The 24190-nt window shown below is 37.8% G+C and overlaps 1 protein-coding gene across 14 annotated transcripts in view; it reads right to left on the bottom strand.

The window, feature by feature from the left end:
- GARNL3 (GTPase activating Rap/RanGAP domain like 3) overlaps positions 1-24190 on the bottom strand; it is a 53549-nt gene that overhangs the window by 16131 nt on the left and 13228 nt on the right. For 3 of the 14 annotated variants that reach the window (XM_074608406.1, XM_074608399.1, XM_074608401.1), the window contains exons 2-16: positions 21474-21543; positions 19058-19132; positions 17510-17609; positions 16939-17057; positions 16116-16180; positions 13594-13657; positions 13307-13333; positions 12822-12897; positions 12108-12206; positions 11452-11555; positions 10156-10264; positions 7703-7748; positions 3260-3366; positions 2287-2408; positions 1400-1504 (exon numbers count right to left, since the gene is read on the bottom strand). In XM_074608406.1, the coding sequence (XP_074464507.1) occupies positions 1400-1504; positions 2287-2408; positions 3260-3366; positions 7703-7748; positions 10156-10264; positions 11452-11555; positions 12108-12206; positions 12822-12897; positions 13307-13333; positions 13594-13657; positions 16116-16180; positions 16939-17057; positions 17510-17609; positions 19058-19132; positions 21474-21543 (1288 nt within the window). Of the gene's footprint in view, positions 1-1399; positions 1505-2286; positions 2409-3259; positions 3367-7702; positions 7749-10155; positions 10265-11451; positions 11556-12107; positions 12207-12821; positions 12898-13306; positions 13334-13593; positions 13658-14460; positions 14535-15019; positions 15136-16115; positions 16197-16938; positions 17058-17509; positions 17610-19057; positions 19133-21473; positions 21544-23298; positions 23532-24190 lie in introns of those variants that run through there. The other 11 variants (XR_012590005.1, XM_074608397.1, XM_074608410.1 and 8 more) reach the window with 9 other exon arrangements.

Genomic DNA, 24190 nt, shown 5'->3' with positions numbered 1-24190 from the left:
TCAGAGGAAAGTTCTTTTAGGGAAGGGAAAGATTTAAATGTGAAAATAATCTCCAAGAAAAACACAACCAAACAACTATCTATGAATCTTTAACCCACATATTAGATTTCCCTTCGACGAAGACCATGCCGAGGATGGAAGTCTTGTTTAAGAAATGGGTCCGAACTAGATTTGTTATGCGAGTGTCTCATCAGCGTTTAACTTGGGGGGTGGTGGAGGGGATCAGGCCTGTAGGTTTCTATACTTTCAATAATCATGATTTTCTTTAACTTCTGTAAAGTAATTAGTAAACTTGAGGAATAAATCATTGGTTACTTCTGTCCAAATATTACAAACACATTCACTTTTTTACACCTGCCTAGCTATTTCAAGGTGGTTGGGGAAAGGGTGGGCAAAGCACAGAGGAGTGGACTTCGCACCAGGCCAAGGCAAGCTTTAACAGCCCTGAGGTTCTTTGGCACCAGCTCTCAACCACCTGGCTCCGCTCTCTACCTTTAACTGGGTCTGGAACTTCTCAGACTCTTCCACTCTTACGCTTACTCAGACGAAGAAAAGGGAGGGAAGGGAGGAGGCTTGTGTTTTGTTGGTGGGGGTTTGTTTGTTTGTTTTGTTTCATATTTTTTCTGTTTTGGTTTCCTGCTCTGTTAACTCCTGCTGAGTTAAATCAGCTCAGAAAAGAGGTATTCTTAAGATAAGCAGCCGAAACATGTCACCAGTCCAGGAACAAGAAGAGACAAAAGGGGAAGGGACAGGGGAAGCGATGAGCGTAGACACCGTCTTTTTTTCTGCTGCAGTGAACTGTCAGATCAAACCAGACTATCTAAATCATCAGGAAGTTTTACCCCTCACTGAATCAAAACGTCAATAAGTCCATAGAAAATTGGAGTCAGCGCCTGGTATGTTGGCATCCCAGATGCGTGGCAACCTCTGACTTACCAGAAAGACTGTCGAAACTTCTTCCTGACTAAAGTAGGGTAAATAATTTCTAAGAAATTCAATCTTAAGAAAACATATAGAGGAAACATTCAGAGGAAACCCATGAAAGATTGTTTCTTCAAAGCGCAGAAAGAGCACTCTTCTGCTTGGAGGCAGAAAGCATCTGCTGCATGACATACAGAAAGACCTTTTAGGTTTGATCCTAAGGTGTGATTTTTCCAACCTTCCTTTAGCTTATGTATTTTATAAATACTTGTAATTGCGTTGTGTACCTAGGTGTTACAGATAAATACCTCTATTCGTATTTTACTTTAACATAGTTTAATACAATACTACAAAACTATTTCTGACTGCAGAGAATTGCGTTAAGTCCTGACGCAACTCTGCAAGCTAATCAAGTTCTAAAAAAAAGGGGTGACACAGCCTTTGTAAAGTAGGCGCATACCTCCTAAGCAGATCCTACCTGACCAAGTCGGACAAACTCTGCTTGCCGAGCTTCCTCTTTTTTCCGTGTTGATTTTGGTGACTCTGGTAACACATCACTGAAGGACCTTCTATTAAGCATGTTCTAAAACAGAAAACGTTTCTTTTTTAAACTGAACCAAAAGTTTTCATAGTTTTTCAATCTGAGTCAACTTAGAGTGGTATCATTTAAATTTTGTGTCTTTTTTTTTTTTTATATTTTCCTGTAGTGATGAATCTAACTGTACACAGCGTCTCAGAGAACAGAAACTGCAACTCTTCCAATCCTTGAGTGGTTTATTTTCCTATTTGTCAGAGTTTATCACTGTCATGTTTTATACAATCATTACAAAGACAACAGACATGAATATATGGACAAAAAAGTTTAAGTAGATCTATTTAATTAAGAGACATAAACAGTGGGGAAAAATAGCATCTCACTAATTGTAGAAGTATTTACCTTCTTTTTAGTTAGTTAAGAATGACCTTAAAGTAAGTCTTCATCACCTAAAATGAAGTTCTCATTGTTATCCAAGGGTAAAAACGATCCAAATTACACATAACGAAATGAGTAAGTGCAGCTTTTATGGTGAGGAGACTAATACCTGTATTTACAGAGCCTAAATTTCCTACTCCCTTGCTGCAGGCAAGCTTATACAAAGTATGACATTGTTATCCTGCTTCTCCCACCTGGTTTAATGCATGAAGAGTCTTATCCTGAAAGGACTGTTTGTCAGCTGTACACCAAGTTATATGACGACTGGCACTCAGTCTAGTGTATGCAATTCAGGGCTCATTAGGACCACAATCTTTTAAAGCAATGGACCATTCAATTGACTAGTGAGAACAGAAGAGCAGAGGTAAGGGATGCAGAGACTTCTGACTTACATTTACCTTGTGTAGATCAGGCATCAGGTCTTGGTATAAAGAGCGGATCAGCATGTCTAGAGTGCGCTGACGTTTCTGAGAAAACGTTGGGGTTTCCAAGGTGGCTTTTTCCCCATTTATTACTAAAATATTATGGAAAAGAAGATACATTACCTAAATGAACTTTGACAACTTCCCCTGATTCTAGTTTGCCTCTCTACAAAAATATCTGGTTTACCCTTAGTAATTCAGAGTTGCCTCCTTTTTCCACGTTTTTTAGTGAATAATGATCCCTTAAGCTTAAAAAGAGAAAAACTAGTAACAGGAGAATTCTACAAGGCATGCCAATAACCTCCTAACTAATAAAAAAATTAAAGACAAACCTCTAATCAATTTAAGTACCAAACCAATTTAAATACACGAAATGACTTATTAGTCAAGTTCCTGTCAGGTAAGCATCTAATTGTAATCATCACAATCAGTTCTCAGAGATTTCTTTTTCGCTGATTTAGAAGGGCAAGAAAGGGTTAATGAAAACTGGAACTGAATCATTATAGAATTAAAAAGTTCTTGAAGGTGCTGAAAGGGACCTATGCAGCACGCATTCAGAAAAGCTTATGTTTTCAGGTTTTCAGAGCTGCTAATCTAACACCTTCTATTACTAAATACCGAAGAGCATTATAAATTCTTTCAGATCTCCAAGTCCTTTAAGAAAATACAAAGCTAAATACGGCTGTACATTCTGCAAATGTAAAAGTCAGTTCGTATCAAGCAGCCTGAGAAGCATAATAGCAAAGAAATTCATTTTTTTGTTAATCTGACTGGAACAGTTTGATGGAACTGACATTCCACCTATGCTACAAATTTGAAAAAAAATTCTATACAGAACAGCAGCATATACAAGAAAACGTGTTTACATTTTAAGCACCATGAATTTCAATTTATTAAAGCACTTATTAAAAAAGTGTTTCTAGCAAAAGAAAATCTAACTTACATTTCACTAACACAAAATCCCTGAATTCCTGGTGATTTGTAAACACAGGTGGGGATGGAAGGGGAGGCCCAAAGAGAGGAACACTTTCTTCTGAAAATATTTTCAGCCTATTGAAAGAACAAATCTTTATCTATATTGAAAGTCACATTCAAAAGCCACTGGCTTTATACACACTATTCAAACCACAAAGAACAAACTGCAAACTGTTATCTGAGCATGTCTTAGGTAGGAACTCACATGAGTCTAACAAAAAACGTTCACTTGGAATTATTCACTTGAGCAAAATTCTGCTTCCTTTACACAAACTAACACTGGGACACTAATAATTACAACAGCATTTTGCCGTTCTACTCATGGAACTATGCTTTTAGTGGCACTAGCAAAACCTAGTCCTTTCCAAAAAAGCAGTAAAACAACAGTTCTTCACCTACAAAATATGTTCTCCTTATAGATTTCCACCTTACCTATGCATTCACCACACGCATGAAATATTTGATTCTTTCTGAATACCAATGGTGTACTACAGCTGAATCTGTATCTCGGGAATAGCACTGAGGAAGAAAGAGTCAGAATGATTCCCGTGACAGCTGGATCTGTTGAGTTCTTTTAATCCGTAAGGAATCCGGCATAAGAAGAATGAATGGCAGGTACAAAACCCATGCACACAGCATGTTCAGCAAGCCGCAGCTCCTTTAAGGCAAGTAATCATTCCTTGGTACTTCCAGTGACAGTCTGCACAATTTTCTTCACTGTAAGACAGCAGTCAGACAAAGATCTTCTAAGCAGCATGTGCAGCTGACACAGGTCGCAGCAAGTTAAGTGGTAAAATTATAGATTCAACCCATCTCTACTGTTATACAGACCAGTCAGAATTTGCTTGCTCAAAAAACCCCAGCAGTGATTGACTGGTATTGAGTCAAATAGATTCTAATGGATTTATCTGGTCTTTTTTCACAAAAGCTTAGAAACTGCACACAGAATCTGAAATGCAGTATTACATTGGCATGAATATTGATCATTCTAATACTGGTTTCACATATTTGAGACAATTTCAGAGATGCCCTGTGTTTATCTTATTCCATCCAGGTAAAAAAAAATAATCATTTATCATCACACAGGGTGTGAAATGTTCATTGGCCTAGAGCAGAATGAGTTAAGACGAGGAAAACCAGAACAAAACCGACCAAAAGAACAGAGTTCTTGAGTGACATAAAATATAAAGTAATTCTAAGCAGAAATTCAGTGTCAGACCTCACAGAGGCATTGTATATGAAACAAGGAAAATTTGTCTCAAAAGCCTAGAGTATTCCCTCTTTCTTTTGACTGAAATTTTGGCCGCTTGGAAGACTGTCTTCACAAAAACGTAACAGAAGGAACAAGAGTCGCATGCGGGCCTAAGGTGTAGGGACAGAAAGCAATATAATTAGGCCAAGCTGAAAGATACAGTAATGTATTAAGCCTGTCACATAGGGTAAAAATACTGCATGGTATGCTCTACGGGAAGATGTGTCAGACTGGCAGAATGAAGCTACTAAGGAGTAAGACGGACTGGTCTAGTAAAAGCAGCCAGTTATTAAGAGCGAGAGAGACAAATTTATCTTATTTACTGCTACCAATTTTTTCCCAAGTAAACAGCAATGTAAAAAGCATTTACCACGGCTAGCCCATCTACTGACTATTAGCTTACAGTTAGGACAGCATTAACTTCTTAAAGGCTAGTGAGGGATGTATATCCAGGTTTCTGTCCCAAAACAAGAAGAAAAGCAGGAAAGAAGTAACTGAGCTTTCACTGCACACTGCAATCATGAACATATTTTGTGCCTCTCACAGACTTGGGAATGTTGAAAAGCAGAATCTACGAGAACAATAAATTGAAAAAGAAAATGCAAGAAGGTGCTCATAAAATCTTAGAGCAAAATAAAACTTCTCCTTTTTTAAATTGCACTACAGACATTTTCCAAAACAAACCTTAGCTATAAATAGGAGTTGGGGGAAAAAAAACCCTGCATATGCAAACTGAAGTATTACGCCGTTGAATTCTTCTCTGGAGCTAGATTTAATGGCACGCTGGAGAAACACAGTAATATAGATTTCTCTCATCTTATTGAATCAAGATTTAAGTTTCTTAGCCATATTGAAAAAGAAAGTTATTTCTAGTGAAAAAAATCTTTTGAGACATACTTGTCCATATATGTATCCCCCCTGTATATATACGTGCACCTCAAGCACTCAAGTTTGTAGACCTTCAACTCCTGCTCCTATTTGGCATATACATGCTTTGCCTCATCTCATACTCCACTTCAGCAAGGATGGTGTGAACCTTCTACTCCAGCGTGGCCCAAAATAAAGTCCCCAAATATTAAGGGACTAGAAGAAAAAGGTAAGACAGGAAAAGCACACATATTTATCAGCAAGCTCTCGTGAAGAAATCTAGTTAATATTAACCCATTTTCTTCTCGCCTTCACATTCTTGTGCATTTCCACATTGGCACTGCAGATGATTTCAAGTAACATTCATAAATGAGCAGGCGGAGCTGCAGGTGCACAAAACCCACCAAACTCTTACAGCTAATGATCAAGTTTTGGAGCTAGGCGAGAAGGCTTAGCCAGTCCTGTATCTTTGAGATACAAAAAGTTCCAGTAACATATGCAGCAAGAGGAGCATATTCTTAGACGACTGTGAATATTGCTCAGCTTATGAAGGATAAAAAACTTTCAAAGGAAGCCAGAATTTACATACATTGGAATGGGTGGAACCATGTGATTGCATCTGAGCAGCAGCTTCTGAAACCATGGACCATGGCTGGTATCAGTGGCCTGTACCGTGCACTGAAGGAGAGGCTAAAAGAACGCCTTCTACACTTGTACTACACTTCTTAGCTGTCCAAGGCTGTTCAAAAAAAAGCACTAGTGCCAGGTGATCAGTTCCAGGGATAGTGCTGGTCTCTTTCACAATCTGCCCTCAGAGTTATGGAATTGTCAATGAAGGTGGAAGCAAAACTCATCTACCTAAGGACCCTGTATTCCTGGAAGCCACTTCCAAGTTCAGCTTCTTTCTTTCCACTAGAACGTAACTAGTAGTTCGCCTGAAAGGAGCAGACCCAATCTGTCAACCTTCAACTCTGTCCTGCAAATGTGGGGTACAATGACTCACAAACAGTTTAAAATTCTGCTAAATAATAACTAATATCACACAGGCTCACACAGCCATTAGAAATTTGCATTCAAAGCCTAACACATTGACTTGCCCCTTCTATCTTGCAAAGTTTTTTAGCTTTGAGTGTTGTAGACATACACACACACATGCCAATTTGAGGCATAATTTTAGTTTCATGCCCTGAAATTTCCTTTCCAGTGCTGGATAAACCAAACATTTTGGTTTCCTAATATAAATTCTTTAGCCATGAGAGACTTCAGCATCTGAGCTGACACTGATTTCAAACCTAACCGATCCTCTCCTCAGGCACGTATCCAAAAGAGAGCACAATTCTCCCATTTCTTTTTGACCTAGTCTAAGTACTAAATAAAAGAGGCATCACTACAGACATTGCTAGCACTTTGTAAAGGAAAAAAAAGCAAGCCTACGTCCTATACTGAGAACTGCAGCACACACCATTAGCTAAAAGGCAGCTCTCATTTCTTATTTGGTTCAAGCCACACGTGAATCCCTCCTGTGAGCTCGGACAATGACATCCCACTGCCCCTCTGCTTTTTCAAGACTGCCAGATATCTTTGGCACCTCACAATAAAGCTCAAGACAATAGTTGGGACTAACTATTTGGTTAAAGCCACTTTGTCCATTAAACCCTAGACAAGAGGCTGCAGAAATGCTTGTTTTTCAGATTCTGGTGAGACCTAACAGACTCAGACTCGGACAGCATATGCCTCCAAGTGGGAGGGTCCCAAGGCCAACTGAAAAACAGATGAAGAACACATTATTTACCAGCAAAATTCCACTTGGTTTTAGGTATGTGATGTCCAACTGTACAAGTACTCTATTAAGGTCCTTAAAAATGAACTAGTTTGCTTAGCAACAATGAAACCCAGACCTGTAAGGATCCACAGTCCACGGCTATCACACCACCACATCATCACTGTGATGATTAACTTCCATCATACATGTAGCTCACTATGTCATCAGCCTCACTAGATCACGATGTTCCAGGCATATCTTCCATCATTTTGTCACATTTCATCTGAACAGTAGTTTTGCCCCCTTAGCTTATGCCTGTTCCAGAATTTCATTTTTCTGATGGTTAGAAACGTGCAACTTATTCAAAGCCAGTTTACAGCCATCTACATCCAGGTCCATATTGCTCTTCAGTTTCATAAATTCAGTTGGCTTCCTGGCATACAGACAGGTAGGCAATACAAACTCTTTTCCTGTTATCTCTAAACCATCAGAAATTCAGTGTGAAGTTATTTGTTACAATCAGCACCTACCTGTAACTATCATTCTGCTTATTATATCTCACTAAGGCAAAAATATCTGCCATGCAGTTAAGGAAGTTAATCCACTACTAATGAAGCTCACATGTATTTTAATACACTTCCCCCCCCCCGGAGTAGATCACAGATTTAATAAAGGTAAAATATATTAATCAAAGTAAGTAATAAAATATTCTAGACTATACACATTTTACTGTTTAAAAAGGAGGTCCCATACAAAATTTTATCGTGTTTGATCAACAGTTTTAAAAATTGAGCTAGTACCACAAAGACAGACTTCTTGCTGTTAGATGAAGCATAAAATGCGCTATACAATTTTATGTTTTGTGTGTGTTTGATAGGCTTGTGATTAAAAGTTCTTTTAGTTGATAAAAAAGCACTGACTGTGAACTTTGCTTATACGAAAACTTCCACTGAAGAAAAAGATTTCAATAGGAAAATTTAGCTAATAGAATTATAAGAAAATAGAGAGGATGATTTAAAGTGCAAGCATACGAAGGTGTATTACCAGTCTTGATTCATAACTTTGGGCAAATCTGGGCAAAAAAAAAATCAGAGAAATCCTTATGGTTGCCTTGCAAGGTATTTTTATGGAATCAATTAGAGGCTTCTTCCTTTGATAGATTTCCTTAACACTGTCTCTAAATTTTCGGTCATTATAAACTGTGTCAAGGAAAGCTAAGTCTGAATAACTTAATTGGCTGTATGGCTTTGTTACAGATAAAACGAGGAGACCTTTGCCAATAGCTGTGATCAGCACTGTTGGAGACTGCAAAATGAAAAAGACTTTATGGTGGCATTCAATTATTTCACGATAAGCATTCAGTGCTATTTAAGATGCTTGACAGTATATTACCTAGTCTCCAGCTGCAATTCCAAAGGGGCAGAGGTCTCCTGTATGCCCAGAGTCGTATCTGCCAGACCTGTACAGATATTTCAGATATATTGGGACATCTAAATTGGTGCTGGATGCCTTTATTTGGTAACTCAGTGCTACCCCACAGATGACACATGGAAACCCTTACAGCAGCTATCACTGCTGTACAGGACAGCACAGTGGGATATCTGTAAGCTATTTTTTCCCCATTGTAGAAGTAACAAAAAAAGAATGCTATAGTATGTAAGAAAGTAAGAACGAAGCGCTAGTAGAGATTCAATGAGCTTTGAGATTTACCACATCTGACACAGATCAGTGTCAAGCCTCAGTTTTCCTGAGGACACCTTTATCCCTGGCTACTGTCAACCGAAAATACCAGGAAGGTGATATGACTCCATCAACCAGCTGTGGATTATTTAAAATGACCTAAATGATAGTATGCCCTTATGGATTTAGGGCAAATCCGCCGCTCCAAATCATTGACACCAAGAACAGTTGAACCTCAAAATGTTTGTCAAAAACCGAAAAGAGTGGGGTGTATCAATTACATCACAACAAGCCCTCCTAACAGCAATAAGGGAATAATTCTTCCATTTTTATTAACGCTGAGACTTGGAAGAGGTACATTGATTTGGTAAACATTTCTTATTAAAAATACCTGGGTTCCTCTGATATCTAAAAATTTTTTATTTTTTTTTAATTGTGGAATTCTTTTTGCTCTAGTCGCTTCTTCCATTTAAAAAAGAGTTTAACACTAAGAGCTTAAATCTAAAAAGCAAGAGCAGTTGTGGATGAAACTACCAAGAAAGTTCTAAGAACAGTTAGTCAGCCTGAGAACTAGGTTTAGAAGTTGTAAGCTTTGCGATCATTTTTAAAAACTCAGCAACAGAGCATGAATAGAAATAAGAGTTTTCTTCTTTCCATCCATTTTTCTTCATTCCATTCCACCTAGCCTCAGAGATGCCAGATGGGGATCTATGGACCACTAGTGTGACCCCACGATAATCCCAAGTGATTGGCAGCTGGTTTTTGGAATCATAATGTCTTCACAATGTTTTCAGCCAAAAGTTTGAAAAACACGGGCTGCCAAAAATCTGGAGAATATGTGGTTTATGGTCTGAAAGACTTGAGAAACACTGATCTAAAATACATAAATACCTAAAATAGACAGCATCTAAACATTAAAAGGCAATATTCAGTAGTTAATGCCAAATTAATACACATCACTAACAGAAATATTTTTATGAATTTATATTTTATGAAAATGCATGAAATTTAATTTGTGAAGTGACCCAAATAAATGCCTTCAATAAAAACATGTTTTAAAAAAATCACATTCTTGCTTTGACCTTATCTTCTAAGTGGTTCAACATAAAAATTGTTTTATGAGGCAGACTTAGAGATACCTAGTCAAGCAGTTGAAGGTAAAGAAATGCAAGAATGCAACTGGCTTTCTAAAATAGTTTTCACTTCCATAAACAGCATGCAGGGTAGACTTAAAAGTAATATTGATCTTAAAAAAAAAAAAAAAAAAAAAGAAAACCACTAGAAAATGTAAGGAAAAAGATACGTGTAAAATGAGAGCGAATCATGGATGGCTTGAATGCTGGAGAAGACTCTTCACCTTCCTGAAATACGATAGTGACAATGTCATTTCCAATATGTCGCTTCCTTTCTACCTGGAAAAAAAAAAAAAAAAAAAAAAAAGAGAGAGACAGACACAATGCCTTAAAAGACATAAATAAATACCTTAACAATTCTGTGAGAGAGAAGGGTAAAACAATATTCCTGAACTGCAAACAGAAATATTACAGTCAATATGACTGAAGCCAATATAAAATTATTACTTAACTATAAGCACGTAAACCCAGCAATGCCATCATGCACATGCAAGGCAGCTGCTGAAACAGCAGCTATTGCATATTTTATGTTAGCAAAACACTCATAATTCCGTAATTTCCACAATTAATATTCAAAAGTTGGGCACGAAACACCTAGCATTCCAAAAAAGCAAATCCACCACTTGAAATAAAAGAAAAATCCTGATGCTGAGTTATTCTTTAAAAACACTAAATGTCGTGATTGGCCTCTGGTTTCTGCTGTGATCTTGTCATCAATCCAAGGCAAAAGCATGAGAAGACTGACATGGAAATAAAAAAAGGACAATGTAATTATATAATCTAATTATATTATTAAAATAATACATAATATATAATCATTGCTTAAGTAAGAAAATAGTAAAATAAGTAATTTGCGAGTAATTTTAGGTAAATCATTATGGGTGTGTGATGTATAGGTAAATGAATGTGCTTATAAAGTACTTTTTTTCACCGTATAATACACAGAAAGGTTCAAGCAATGGATGACAGCACATTTGAACAAGTGCCCAACAACCCATCTAGCCAATCTATGACTAAAGCAGTGCTTTAGAGGAAACGCACAAAACTTGCCATTTACGTGCTGACATGGGGAACTTCTTTCAAGCTACATGAATAGCTTGACTGAGCATGAGTTGTGCATTACATAGGTGAGTATCCTGACAACTCACACGCGTGTGTAATTTCCAACCTTCCTAAATTCTTTGAGGTAACAATAATTCCAGCACTGAAGATCTACAAGTCATTTGAATAACAGAATACTCAATCACTTCCCAGTCAATCAATTTGGACCTTCTTCGCAACTGTCTTTTGTACCATAATAGAGATGATACGATGCATTGCCTTCTAAAAAACACCATGAAATTTTCAGCATTAAGTATAATATTGAGGAAAAAAATATAGCAAAGGTCTTAAGACTTACATCTCCAAAATATTAACAGGGGAAAAAAAAAACCAAAAAAAAAACAACAAGAGAGAGAACCACGTACCTGCTGCTTGTTCTCTCTAGAATATGGAAGCATGGTTGAAACATGGAACATAATTTCATGCCCTTGAAAAACTGTATAGATGGAACAGGTTCCTGTTGTGTCATCTGCAAGGGAACACAACATTCTCAGCAGGAATATGTCCTTTAAGTTTTCTAAAGATCAAAAGTATTTCAGGTCCATCTACCAAACCTTCTTTAGCCATCCTTTTTTCGTATTCATTTTAGAAAGAGTCCGCGCTGCGTGTTTTACATGGGTCCAAACCCGACTTTACAACCTAATCTGCATATTCACACACTTAAAACCTATGACGTCCTTCACCTAGCCTCCTGAAATCACACACGGTTTTTCAAGCCTTGATGCCCTACTATCACAAAGCAAGTAACATGCCAGGTTATTCTTCACCCCACTCCCATATAAAATGAAACCGCTCACCTTAAAAATACAGGTCATATAAATACTTTTCTTCAACTGTACTGCATACCAGTGATTTAAGCTAACATGACCTTTTCCTGGCGAAGCACAGCATTTAGCATGCACATGAGGAAGTCTTTTTTGGGATGCTATTATTTCTACAATACATACGATATATGCATGCAATAAGCAAAAACATTTATATTGCAGCCCCTCCACTTTTTTTGCTTCAGATGAGCTCTTACTTTTAGTGTCCAGTCCTCCTCTGTAGCCTGTCCAGCCTTTCAAAGTAATTGTGTCACCCAAGAGATGCAAAAATCTTTGAAAGCTTTCACTTCCAATTTCTACACGTGGAAGGGAGAAACATTACAACAGAAAAGCACATGTAGTATAGAACACCTACAAAAAATAATCAGAATACGGGAACAGGTCCTGTTCCCCAGACACGAGGACCAAAGTTTCAGCTGAATTAGTTTCTCCTCATGCTATCCACACATTCTACCTTTACAGAAACGGCATCCCAGCCTTGCAGAATGTGCATCATCATGTGACATTAAACAGTGACCTATTTTGGTAACTCCGAGACACTATTCAAGTGAAGAATGTGATCATGCTGCAAAAATGTAAGAGTGAAAGAACTAGAAACAACAAGTGACTTTGCAGGTAACATGAGTTGCCTCCTTCAACCGCTTCCTTTTTCTAGATCTTATGTTGTGTAGTCTATTTCTAGAAACGAAATGTCAATATATTGCAAGTTGTAATAGTAGGTTTCCTCCAGCAATCTTTTACAGAAACAGAAGATTCTACGCTACAATTTTTCCTCCAACGCGAACATGAAAACCTACCAAAACTACTGTTCACGTAACCATCACCTCCCTTCTGGCTTCCACATGTAGGCACTATCCTACATATTTTTATTTAGATGAATAAAACAATTAAGAAAAAGGTGAAAAACTCACCGTTGCTGAACATTTCATCATCTGTAAGCTGCCCATCCTTAGCATAGAGGACTCCAAATTTAAAATTCACAGATCCCTGAGAAATAAAACCAAATATTATATGATAAACTGATCAAACATAAGACCTAAAATAATGTTTTCTCTAAGGACTTTCATATATGTACCTTTGTATACATCCTACACATGGGAGTATATATTTCATACCAACTCCACTACATGCTCAAGTAGCAGATACCTAATAATTTACCTTTGATCATAGATTATGAATTTTACTCTATACTAAGTTGGTGATGTAATAATACGATATATTAAGCTGGTGCTTAAAATTATTTTTGATCTCATACGTTGCAAAGAAATACTATTTTTTTTACTGCAATAAGCAATTGATTTTTAAGTTGTCACAAGCATGGCAGTGCAAGTATTTCAAATACAAAGCTGTATTCCTTGAACAGGTCTGTGAGCTAGGAGTGTAAGTTTATATTTACCTCTTGCTCTTCAAGAACCAATAAATCCTGTAAACAAAACAATATCTTTAGCACACTGGTATTAAAGACAACACAAACAAAACTGTAACACTGTTGTATATTTAAGTTTTGTTTTGAAGTGTCTGGTTCAACTGATCAAGACATTTTACTTTGTAGCACCGTGTAACCCTACTCATCATTATCCTGCTACTGAAAGAAACAAACTAGTAGCGTTTATACTTAATGACTTATTTCTCCAGAAGATAATAAAGAAAAACAATCAAACAAAAAAAGAAGACACCTCCTACCTTTTGTATCTCAGGATGAAAAATTTCCCTTGGGCTCTTCTCAAATTTGTCAAGACTCATAGCACTGAAATGCACACGAAATACTGGTTTATAGAAGGGCGAGTATACATTTCAACATAAACACTAACTGGCTGCAGTTAGAACTGGTTACCAAAGGAATCGTTCAAAGAGCCTCTCGTACACGGAATGTTTTGTGGAACAGCCATTCCTAACCCACAATACTAACCTCCAAGACTTCCTAAACTTCTTTTGGATTTTAAAAACAGAAATTAGTAAGACCCTGCATGGAGATCAAGTTTCAATTTACTGGATTTACTTATAAAGCACAGAACTTTATTTCATCACCTTTCACTTTGGCTTTACACATAAACATTGTGAGCATTTTGGGAGGACTCAATAACCTATTCTATTTTGTAAGCTTTTCTTGTCTCTCTTCTAAAATAATTGAAGGCTAGTCAAATGAAAAATGAGAAGTTCAGCATCAAATTCACAGGCCAAAGATCCACGAACAGAAAGAAGTATTTAAATAAGAAGGAAGATCAACTGCCTCAATAAACAGAAATATCTAATTTACAGCATTTTTTCCTAACTTGTGTTTCTGCATTTACTATCATTTTTGCCCATTTCTTCCCCCCAGCATTAATTTGTAGAACTGCCCAGCGTGTCACAGAGCGCCGAATGCAGTCTGTCTGGGGCACACTGAACTAACAAGGTCAAATCTGGTACACCTTTCCACCACTGCTTACGCTAGATCACAATGCAGACAGCATTTGCTTTAGTTCCTTTTGAAAGGGATTAAAATATTCCAATTAATTTAGAAAAAACAGGCTTATTAATGTAACCAAAATTCTTTGAGACAGTCTGTACCTAGATTCACATTGGCTGTGAACAGGGTGAAATGTCAAAGGAGTATCAATCGGGCCTGAGGGAAGGCTCAAGGACTGTAAAAGCAAAAGAACAGTCAGGGAAGAGATTTTAGCCCAAGCCCAAGTGGGCAAAAAGATGGCATTTATCCAGCTGATCACAGGTGACACAAACTCTGGGGGAAATGGGGAACAAGCTCTGAAATAAGCCTGCGTTTTCCTCTGTAAAATACTGGAGCATCACAGGATGGGACACAGGAGCATGTTCTGGCGAAAGAGTTATGACTAGCTAACAGAAGACAAAGTTTCTACACCCTGGGATGCCCAACCAAAAATGTGTATGTGAGCGAGAGTGGAGGAGATGCTGGGTTAGAAAGGGATGTGAGGAAGAGCTGTTTCAGTGATTGGTGGGCAGACGCAGAAGATCAGGTGCTTATGCAGGTACAGCATGCAGCACCGACAGCTAGGAACACTATTCAAGCCTTTGTTGTAGGAGTTAGAAGAAGGGAATCAGCTCATCTCAATGAAGAAGACAAAAGAGATCTGAAGTGTTTTCAACTCACCATCTTAACGCTCCAAATCAGAGACACAGCCCAGGAAACCAGAATTAAGAAGGGAGGCTCAAGGGCCTGCCAGCCGCCCTGGCAAATTCAGTGGTCTGGGACCTCTCAGAAATCTTGTGCAGTTGTAGGAAAATCCAGATCCAGTGGTACTGACTCGCATCACAACAATGCCCTGTTCTCCTCTCACATCAGCACTGTCAGTCTTATCTGGCGGCTTCAACCAAGCAAGTGACATTTGCTTGAATTCTATACAGATCAAAGGTTTTGAAGACCTGCAGACTGCCCGTTTATCTGGTACACGCTACCTGTTCACTAAGTGAAGGCACTTTTTATGGGTTTCTAGAGGAGGTAAAATCCTTACGGAAGATGCATTTGAAGATGTTGTCAGTGAGAGACTTGAGAAAACACACCACATGATTAGATCATAAAAACGGCAGATTGAATTTGAACGAACACTTTGCAAACAGGTGCTCTGACATTTCATCATTTCAACATTAAAATGGTGAAAGAAATAGAAATGGTGTTGGGCTTTCTTGCTTTGTATTCTCTTCTGCCACAAAAGAGGCAGGACAGAGTACGAGCATGCCCATACAGAGTCTGGCTGGGGAAAGGAATTTTCTTGGCTTCACCAACAGCGTGTATAACACACCGGTAGTGAGACTTAAATGAAGACAATCAACTGAAGAAACAATTCTTGGTTTCTTCCCTGTTTGCCTCCTCCTGTTAGGGCCACATAATATCCACCTCTCTAGCCAAATTTGCTGTTCCTCGGATCTGTTTATCGTTCATCTAATTTAAAAAGATACTTCTTCTCGACCACTGCAGGTCCATTTAGCACCTGTTTTCCAATAAACTTGAAAATAGTCCCTCTGATGAAGAAAAAGTGCTAAGAATTTTTCTCCATTTTAAGTTGTCACTTTGTCTATTCTAGAACAGGCTTTAAAATCACTTTTTGTTGCCTTCAATGATTAAGATTTGTAAACCTGGTTTTACTGCATTTATAAATCTTTTGTGGAAACCATGCAACAAAGCTCTGAATTACAGGAAAAGGTGTATGGACAAATATCTTAATAACAACTTATTTGTAAATACATACCTTAATATAGATTTCACTGATAACGTTTTTGTGGGACTATAAGGGAGACATATTTTCTGAGTACCCTATAAAGAAAAAAAGCTAGGAGATATTACAGGACATACTGACTTTTTCTGTATATTCAAATAGGAATATTAATAAAAACAATTAAGTGAAAAAAAAAAACACAGCAAAAATGTGCTAGTTTTACTTAGCGATATTTACTACTGGTTTGGGGGAAAAAAAAAGAAAAAAGAAGAAAAACTGCATGTGAAAAATCATGGCTGGTGCAAAATTATTTTTTACTTAGTTTTGACTACCTTGACATGTGGTATGAGGGCTGCTGAAATTAGCAGATATTACAAACTATTGCTTTAAAAAATAAAAAAAGTGAACTGTGCATGCATACAAGGAAGTTTTAAGTCAATTGCTTCGATAAAAGGCTCATATGTAACGTTAAGTGAAAAAAAAATCATTAAACAATATTAGTGAAACCACTACCTCACCTGCCTGTTTTCTTAAGGTCGTATAAGAAAATCCTAAAAGCAGTATAAGGTCATTGCCTAAATTTATCACAGGACATAATCAAGAACAATTCAGGCAACATTTCAAAAAATAACACAGAGTTGCAGGTAAGAACAATTAAAAAATATCTGTCATCATAGATTTCTGTCAGATAGTTTAGTTCTATCTACTATGGTGGAATTATATGTTCTTATTGTATAAAATGAGAAATATGTATTAAATACTGAAATTCTGAAGAAAGCAAAAAAGTGTATGATAAATATAACCAAAACAAACAAGCAAACGAAGTCATAGCATCAGTTAAATATTTGTTTCTTACTGTTTTTCTCCAAAGTATTGAATGGTATTGAGGAACGCGCTGATTATTTTGGTCAGACAGTACAACAGACAGAAAGAAAGGGTTCTTCTCTGCATCTGTACCTATATAATTTTGATGAACTGTTAAGGAAAAAAACAAGAAGCATTACCAACCATAAAGAAGACACACACCCCCGCTCATGCGCGCGCGCACACACACACGTGCACAGAGACGTGTATAAATGTGTAAATACAGGCATTCATATGCATAAATATATACTTATCTACAAAAATAACTATGTACTTATACACAGATGTGTAAAAAAACCAAGAGATAGGTACAGCCTTCAAGGCCAACAAGGGTTTCAAAACATCCTTTTTTGGTAGCAGGGGTTCTGCTGCTTACAGAAACCCAACCTCTGTCTTTAGGTTAAAAATACATGAAACAAGGACTTGTTTTCTGTACAGGACAGAAAACATATTAATACTAAATTAATACCATACTTTTTTCCATATTTAAATATATAGCAATTCAAAGCTATATTGCATTTTCATTGATCAAAACTTCAATCCATTAGCGAAAAGATAATTACCTTTTCCTAAAAAATATTTGAAATACCATCTTGTGTGATACTCGGGGTTTTCCAAATGCACATCCGTTCTGTGCCATGTCCCTGGAGTGCAATCTGTGTTCTGAAATAGAGTTGTGAGACCGCTAAATCAAATGGCAAGTGAAAAAAAAAAAGGAGAACATAATATAGGCAAAAGCCAATCTGCCTGATTCACCAGAAAAGTTTTAGCTGTACATTGTTTTTTAAAAAGCAAAGAATTATTCTGAAGTCAGTTGTTGTGCAGACGAAGTTTCTCTCCCTCTCCTCTTCTTTTTTCCTTTTTTCTTTCTAAGTAGCTACAGTCTTTTCCTATTGTACCACCATTATGGGTAGCAGCTTAATATTCCACTGAAAAGAAGACATTTCAATGTAGAATTTGGAAACCGGTGGTTTTAAAACTTAAAAATAAATAAATTAACAAACAGAATTCTGCCTCCAGGTTTCATTTTCTCAGCTCTCCTTGCTAGACCAGAGCATGCTCTGTAAGTCCTTCAGTGTTGTTTCTGCATTATGCTGGTTAAGGTAAATTCCCAAACATCCCTCAAGTCCTTTTCCACTGAGATTTAACATAGGGAGAGAAAAAGCCATTCTCCATATCCATTCACCTTGTGGCCAGTCATCACCCACTCAGAAAATCTTTCTATGATAGAAGCTAATCAGCTTTTGAACTGCATGAAACTGAACTAAAAAGACAGTGTACAGAACATGACCCCACAGAGATTCGACGCAGAACAGTTACATTGCTTTAAATTCTGCATCCAGCGCTGACAAAAACACATGATCAGTCATAGTTTACTCTTAGTTCAATACAAGCTTACTGAGACCCTACATATATTTCAAGAATATGAGGTCTTCTTTCTTTCAACATTAAGATGATATTTACAGCTGGAAAAGTTTTGCAAAGGAAGATAAAAAATGAAGATAAGTAGAAACCTAAGTGTCACTGGAGTGGCTGCAGGGACACACGACGAGTTTAACAGCATAGGAATCTAGAGGGAATGACTCGCTCAGGCTCCACTCAGCTTCTTCCTCTCATATTTAAAGATAAGCATAGCTGCCAAAAGACAACTAAGCGGGGTGGGGGGGAATGAAGCTATAACCTCACCACTCCAAGAAATAAACTTAAAAGCACAAAGGTCAGACTGAACGTAGTAGCATCACCAGGACACCAATATAAAGTGATAAACTAGAGACTGTGAAGTGTTATTCAGAGGATAAGATAGGTGTTTTTCTTCTAACATGATCAGGTGAGCAAAATGTTACCAAAACTAAAAAAAATACCAGCTTTTCCCTTAAAAGATTAAATTGTCAAGATTGCGTAATACTCTTGGAAGAAGAGCTAAGCTAGACTTGGGGGAAAAAAAAAAAAACACCATCTCCCTACTCTTAGATCCTTACATTCTCGTATTTATTCAGCATTTTTCAAGTGCTCTTCCTTAGTAATTGACTGCAAATACGTCTTTCAGTGGTGAAGAATAACTGAAGCTGATTTATTTTTTCAGTTTTCTATGAAAATTTTTAGCGACTTACCTCACCAGAGGAGCCATTTTCCACACGGAAGCGTCCAGCTCTTTGAATGGCTCCATCAGCATCACTAGATATAAGCTGTAAGAGAATTTAAGATAAATGTTGTAGTTCCAAAAATAGCCATATGATCAGCAATCAAAGCCTACTATGGTTTCTTCTTCTCCCAGGTATCATATGACTGCCCACAAAGAAGGGAGCAGCACAACTACTACTAATTTGAACAGAGATTTGAAACGACCCAATTCTAACTCTAAGGAGGCAAGAGCAGGAGAGCCAGTCACCATTTCGATAGATCCCAGTACTAATGAGAAATTCTCCTGTCTCAGGATTTGGCTGCACCAACACACAGAATGCCTCCAGAAGGACTTGTCCACTTTCCAGAAACTGATCTTGAAGCTTGCCCTTTTCAAAACAATGGGTCTCTGCAGACACAATGATTCTTGTCCTCTCAGCCTTGCTAAGCCTAAAACTCTCCTTGGCAATTACTGGGACTAGCAGTCTTCTACAGCATTTTATTTACTGATATTTTCAGGAGACAGAGAGCAGCAAGAATCTCCAAATACAGTATTCAGTCACAGTACTGAACAACAGAAGGTACAGGAGATATCCTGGTCCGCTTCCAGCATTAGCATCAGAAAATACAGCTTCTTTCCAGCTGAAGACTTCCAACAGTTTCATAAACACTCTGGAAAGACTGCCTGGTCTTTTTACAAGGGAATCCAGGGATTCCCAGATCACTGAAACTCGCTTTGTTGTTAAAAAAAAAAACTCCTGAGAAGTCAATAAAACATAGGATAACACAACAGTTCTGATATGTTCAGCATACAAGACAGGAGGAAGGGAATGCTGCCAATGATATTGCACGTTACTTCTCTCGAAACTGTAAAAAATTGGACTGTCACATACTATACCAAACTTAAGAAATGGGATCTGAACAGCAATAATGCAATGGTATATCACCCCTTGCTTCCCTCTAGCAATCCATGTTATTCTAGGATAACACCTCCTCCCTTTACTTGGTGGAACAGTTATCACAACATTTTGAAGTTCTCTTTGCTCCTTGCTTTAAAGTGTTCTGAGGCTACGTCAGGAATAAACTAACTCAGCAAAAACTCCAACACATCCTGGTGCCTTCTATAAACTGTAAGAGAAATTATATGGACAACTGGCCGTACTACACCAGTGAGAAAGACATGGGAAAAAATGTTTAGGGCAGAGACAAAATAATTGTGTTTTAATAAATAAAAGGTGGAAATAACTGAGCAACTGAGATGCTGCTGTGGAAAATATTAAGCAAGAAAGGTTCAATATTAAACATTCGGACATTTGAAAGGGCAACCAGCACCTTTATATATTTGTACTCCAAAAGATAAAAAGACACACTTATATAAAATACTAGCAGAATTTTAAGAAAACCAATCAAAAGACAAGACCATTTTGTGAGCTTACTGTGAATTTATAATCACCAATAATTTTTTCGTTTCCAGCAAAAGAATCTAAGTACTAGTAAATGAAAGAGCCTCCTAACAGAAAGCAGGTCACTTGCTTTTCTGATTAAAACACCACATCTAAGACGTGGAATGTATGGAAAGAAAAGAACGATACCTGGCGTTCTTGCAATGCAACTTCCAGAAACTAAGCCACTAATTTACACCCAATTTACATACATAATAATAAATACACTATCCAAGAGCTTTAAACTACAACTATAGCTAGTAGAAACTTAGTGATTTCTTCCCACAGTAAGAGAGCCGAAGTTTACTTTCTTTACCCCTCCCCACTTCTGTTTTCCTGTAGCAAGTTTATGTAATTTCATTATGGCCTTGTATACACAGTGACATTATTTTAACTGCTGACATACTCCTTTCTATATGAGAAAAATGAAGTGCCAACTTAGTATTTGAATTTGAGGAAAATGCAGAATAACTGGCGGATTTTAGAGAGCAGTGTTCAACATCCTTATTCTGACTAGTTCTTTTCATTTTAAACCCTCTCCCACTACTCTGACACATGTACACATACAATCACACACACACATATATATGTGTACACACACGAGCACACATGCAGTTTTTAATTCACATAACTGCAAGTACTTCATCAAACACTACCCTAATTTGCAATCTTCAACTTGTAAGTGGAAAAAAGGCGCAATTTCCATCTGGGGATAAACACGATATTTATATAATAATTCCTGTCCCATTATGATGAAATATTAATATATAAGGCAGTAAAACGATTTCCTAGTACAGGTCTAATATATCTATTCTGAAGTCCCTTTTTATTACCCTATAACTTTCAAGTCCACCTTAGAAAGCACATTGTCCAAACTAGATCAAATTTTTTACCTGGAAATGAAAAGGATTTGAGCTCTGCATTACGAGCTGCTAAAATCAAAGAACAGGCTGTGTAAACTTACAAGCTCCACAGATCCGTAATGCTTTCTGCTAAACTCTCCACGTCTGCAACCCAGATCTTCAGAGACGGAGCTGGAAGAGAAACGCTTCATCAGTGTACACAAGTCAACTAGCCTTAGATTTCCTGCAACGCTACACCCTGCCATTAACAAATATCATCCCTGCTGAACAAGGTTTGCAGTGCATAAACTCATTACTGCAGGGAACACTCTTCAGAATATGCACAATCTCTAGCAGCCGTTGCAGTCTGGCTTTCATATTACCCCCAAAGGAAAAGAAATGTCTGTGTCCTGACTGGAAGCAAAAGCTATGATTAAATTAAAATTTACTCATGATGTGATCAGAGTTCCAAAGCGGGTGGTGGCTTATAACCATGTCTGAAATCTGCATTTAATCTAAGGGAAGAAAAACCTACAGTAGACTTAATGTCTCAAATAGGACAACTGCACTATGCTCAATAAGCTCACGTTTAGTATGCTGCAACTGTTTCTTTCATAGTCTTTTGTTAGCCTACACACAAAGAGAAATTAAATTACTTTAATTCAAAGGCATAAGGACAGAACAGCATTTTATACGTTTCCACTCACCAGCCTTAACAAAGATAAAATTGTCAAGCAACCAAAAGTAATCCTAGAATGGGAAGTTCAAAATCTACACGCATTATCACAAATAATCTCATACCATTGTGACACATTAAGCACATCACGATTCATTTCATAAGGTCAAAACAGACAGCAAACACCTAGAAACTAAGCCTCCTGCCTTTGCAATGGGGATATACATGTTACAACCTAAATAAAGATTTAGATGCAAACTAAACATAAACCTTGATTACCCAGTCTGTACCAGGGTTAGCAGCTCAATCCCTCCATCGCAGCCCAAACTTCCAGCTCACCCTTCAGTCAGCAGTAATGAAAAACCCAAACCAAAGAAAACAACAAGAAACCCCCCATCCAACGATAAGAGATTAAATTTTCTGAGAATTACCAGTACTGTAAATTGCAATGTTACATTGATAAACAGAAGAAATATCTAATTTTTAATGCAACATCCTCGTATGTGCTTCTTGTAAGCGATACTGTGACAACGGACTCCAAAACATTCTAATTCCCAGACAGCTTTTCTATTTGGATTTGTATTTTTAAGCACTTAAAGTTTATTAAACATGATTCATATATGTCCACTTGGATTCCATGTCTTTACCCACGGAGAAGCAATACGAACAAGACATATCTAATAAAACTTTAAAACTCACCAAAATAATTCTAGTGTTTGCTTCCAGTATGTAAATTATGCAGGAAGGATAAGAACATCACAATAACGTAATTTTAAGTGACCCACACACTGAAGCAGGAACGTTAGCTGCTGCAACAACAGAGCTGCCTTTCTAACTTCATGTGAAAAACCTTCAGATGACACCAGAGCTCCTGGTGACAAACAGCCTGTACTTTCTCAGTCACTTGCCTTTCAGTTGCACAAACACAGCTATATCGCTTCCTAAGCAAAAAGCACTATATACAGCAAGTTTTCAGTATACTGAAGGCAGTGAAGCCATAGTCTGCGTTCTGCCGGCTATGGGGGCGCACACACAGGCGCGCCACAGCAGCAGTAATACAAGTGACTCGAGGAACACTGCCTACAAGAACTGAGGTTAATCCACATTAGATGCAATTTCTACAAGCTCCACAACACTCACTCGGTTGGACGTGTTATGGCCTAAACGCAAATACAATGATTTAAGCTTTTAGCTTGTGGTTGCCTGCACATTGAACTTAACGTTTGACTGAGGACAGTTAGTAATCTTGACTGAGAATCGGCATGAAATACCTTCCAGGAAAACAGTTACGTTCCCATATCAGGAATCTGCACAGTTGAGATGGAAAAAGTCTGTGATACAGGAAGAAATTGGGCTTGGGTCCCAACCTAAGAGCCCTTGTCATCAAAGCAGCTACAATTTGATCTTACTTACGATGTGCTGTATACACATATTTCAGAGCCTTACCGACCTGAGATCAAAAAAAAAAAAAAAAAAAAAGTTAAAGCCTGCAGTTCAAACAGCTTGTACTCTAACTGAAAGTAACAACACCTCCTTTTTCCCCACAGCAGGGCAGAAAGCAGACAGAGACAAAATGAGAAGAGAAATACATGAATTACAAGTGAGCCACAACAGGAGTCAGTTCCAGTGAGTAAGGCTACTTCAGGTTGCTACCTGAAAAAAGCATGCCCCGAAGAAGGAATTTTTAATGTTTGCGGCAGAACATGTCTCTCCCTCTTTTCACTTTTGTGACCCTGAGAATTTTCAGAGCCTTATCAACTGGACAAAGATGACACAATCTTAATGGAGACCCACAGAAGAAACTGCTCTCAAGTCAGGAAGTCTGAGCATCCCGAAGCAGGTTCAAATCTTAAGCGATCACGCACCACGAGGACTACATGTCCAACGCTTTCACACACCTACCGCTGTCGGACCCTTGAGCGAACCGTGCCTTGCGATACCGCCACGGGGTTACAACACTTAGAGCTCCTCTGAGCCCGCGACACAGAGAACGTGGCACCGAGCAGTGAAAAGACGGAACGTACCTGCGAGCTGCCCGTCTAAAATAACTCCTGTTAGAGTAACTCCTACTTCATGTGGATTTGTAGCAATAATTGACACGCTCATTCAAAGTGTATTTGGAAAGTCTCTTTTCACCCAACAGGCCGTTTACAAGGAAATGGT

This window comes from Larus michahellis, chromosome 15 (assembly GCF_964199755.1).
Source record: "Larus michahellis chromosome 15, bLarMic1.1, whole genome shotgun sequence".
Lineage (NCBI taxonomy): Eukaryota > Metazoa > Chordata > Aves > Charadriiformes > Laridae > Larus > Larus michahellis.
This window is presented reverse-complemented; position numbering and strand designations above follow the sequence as displayed.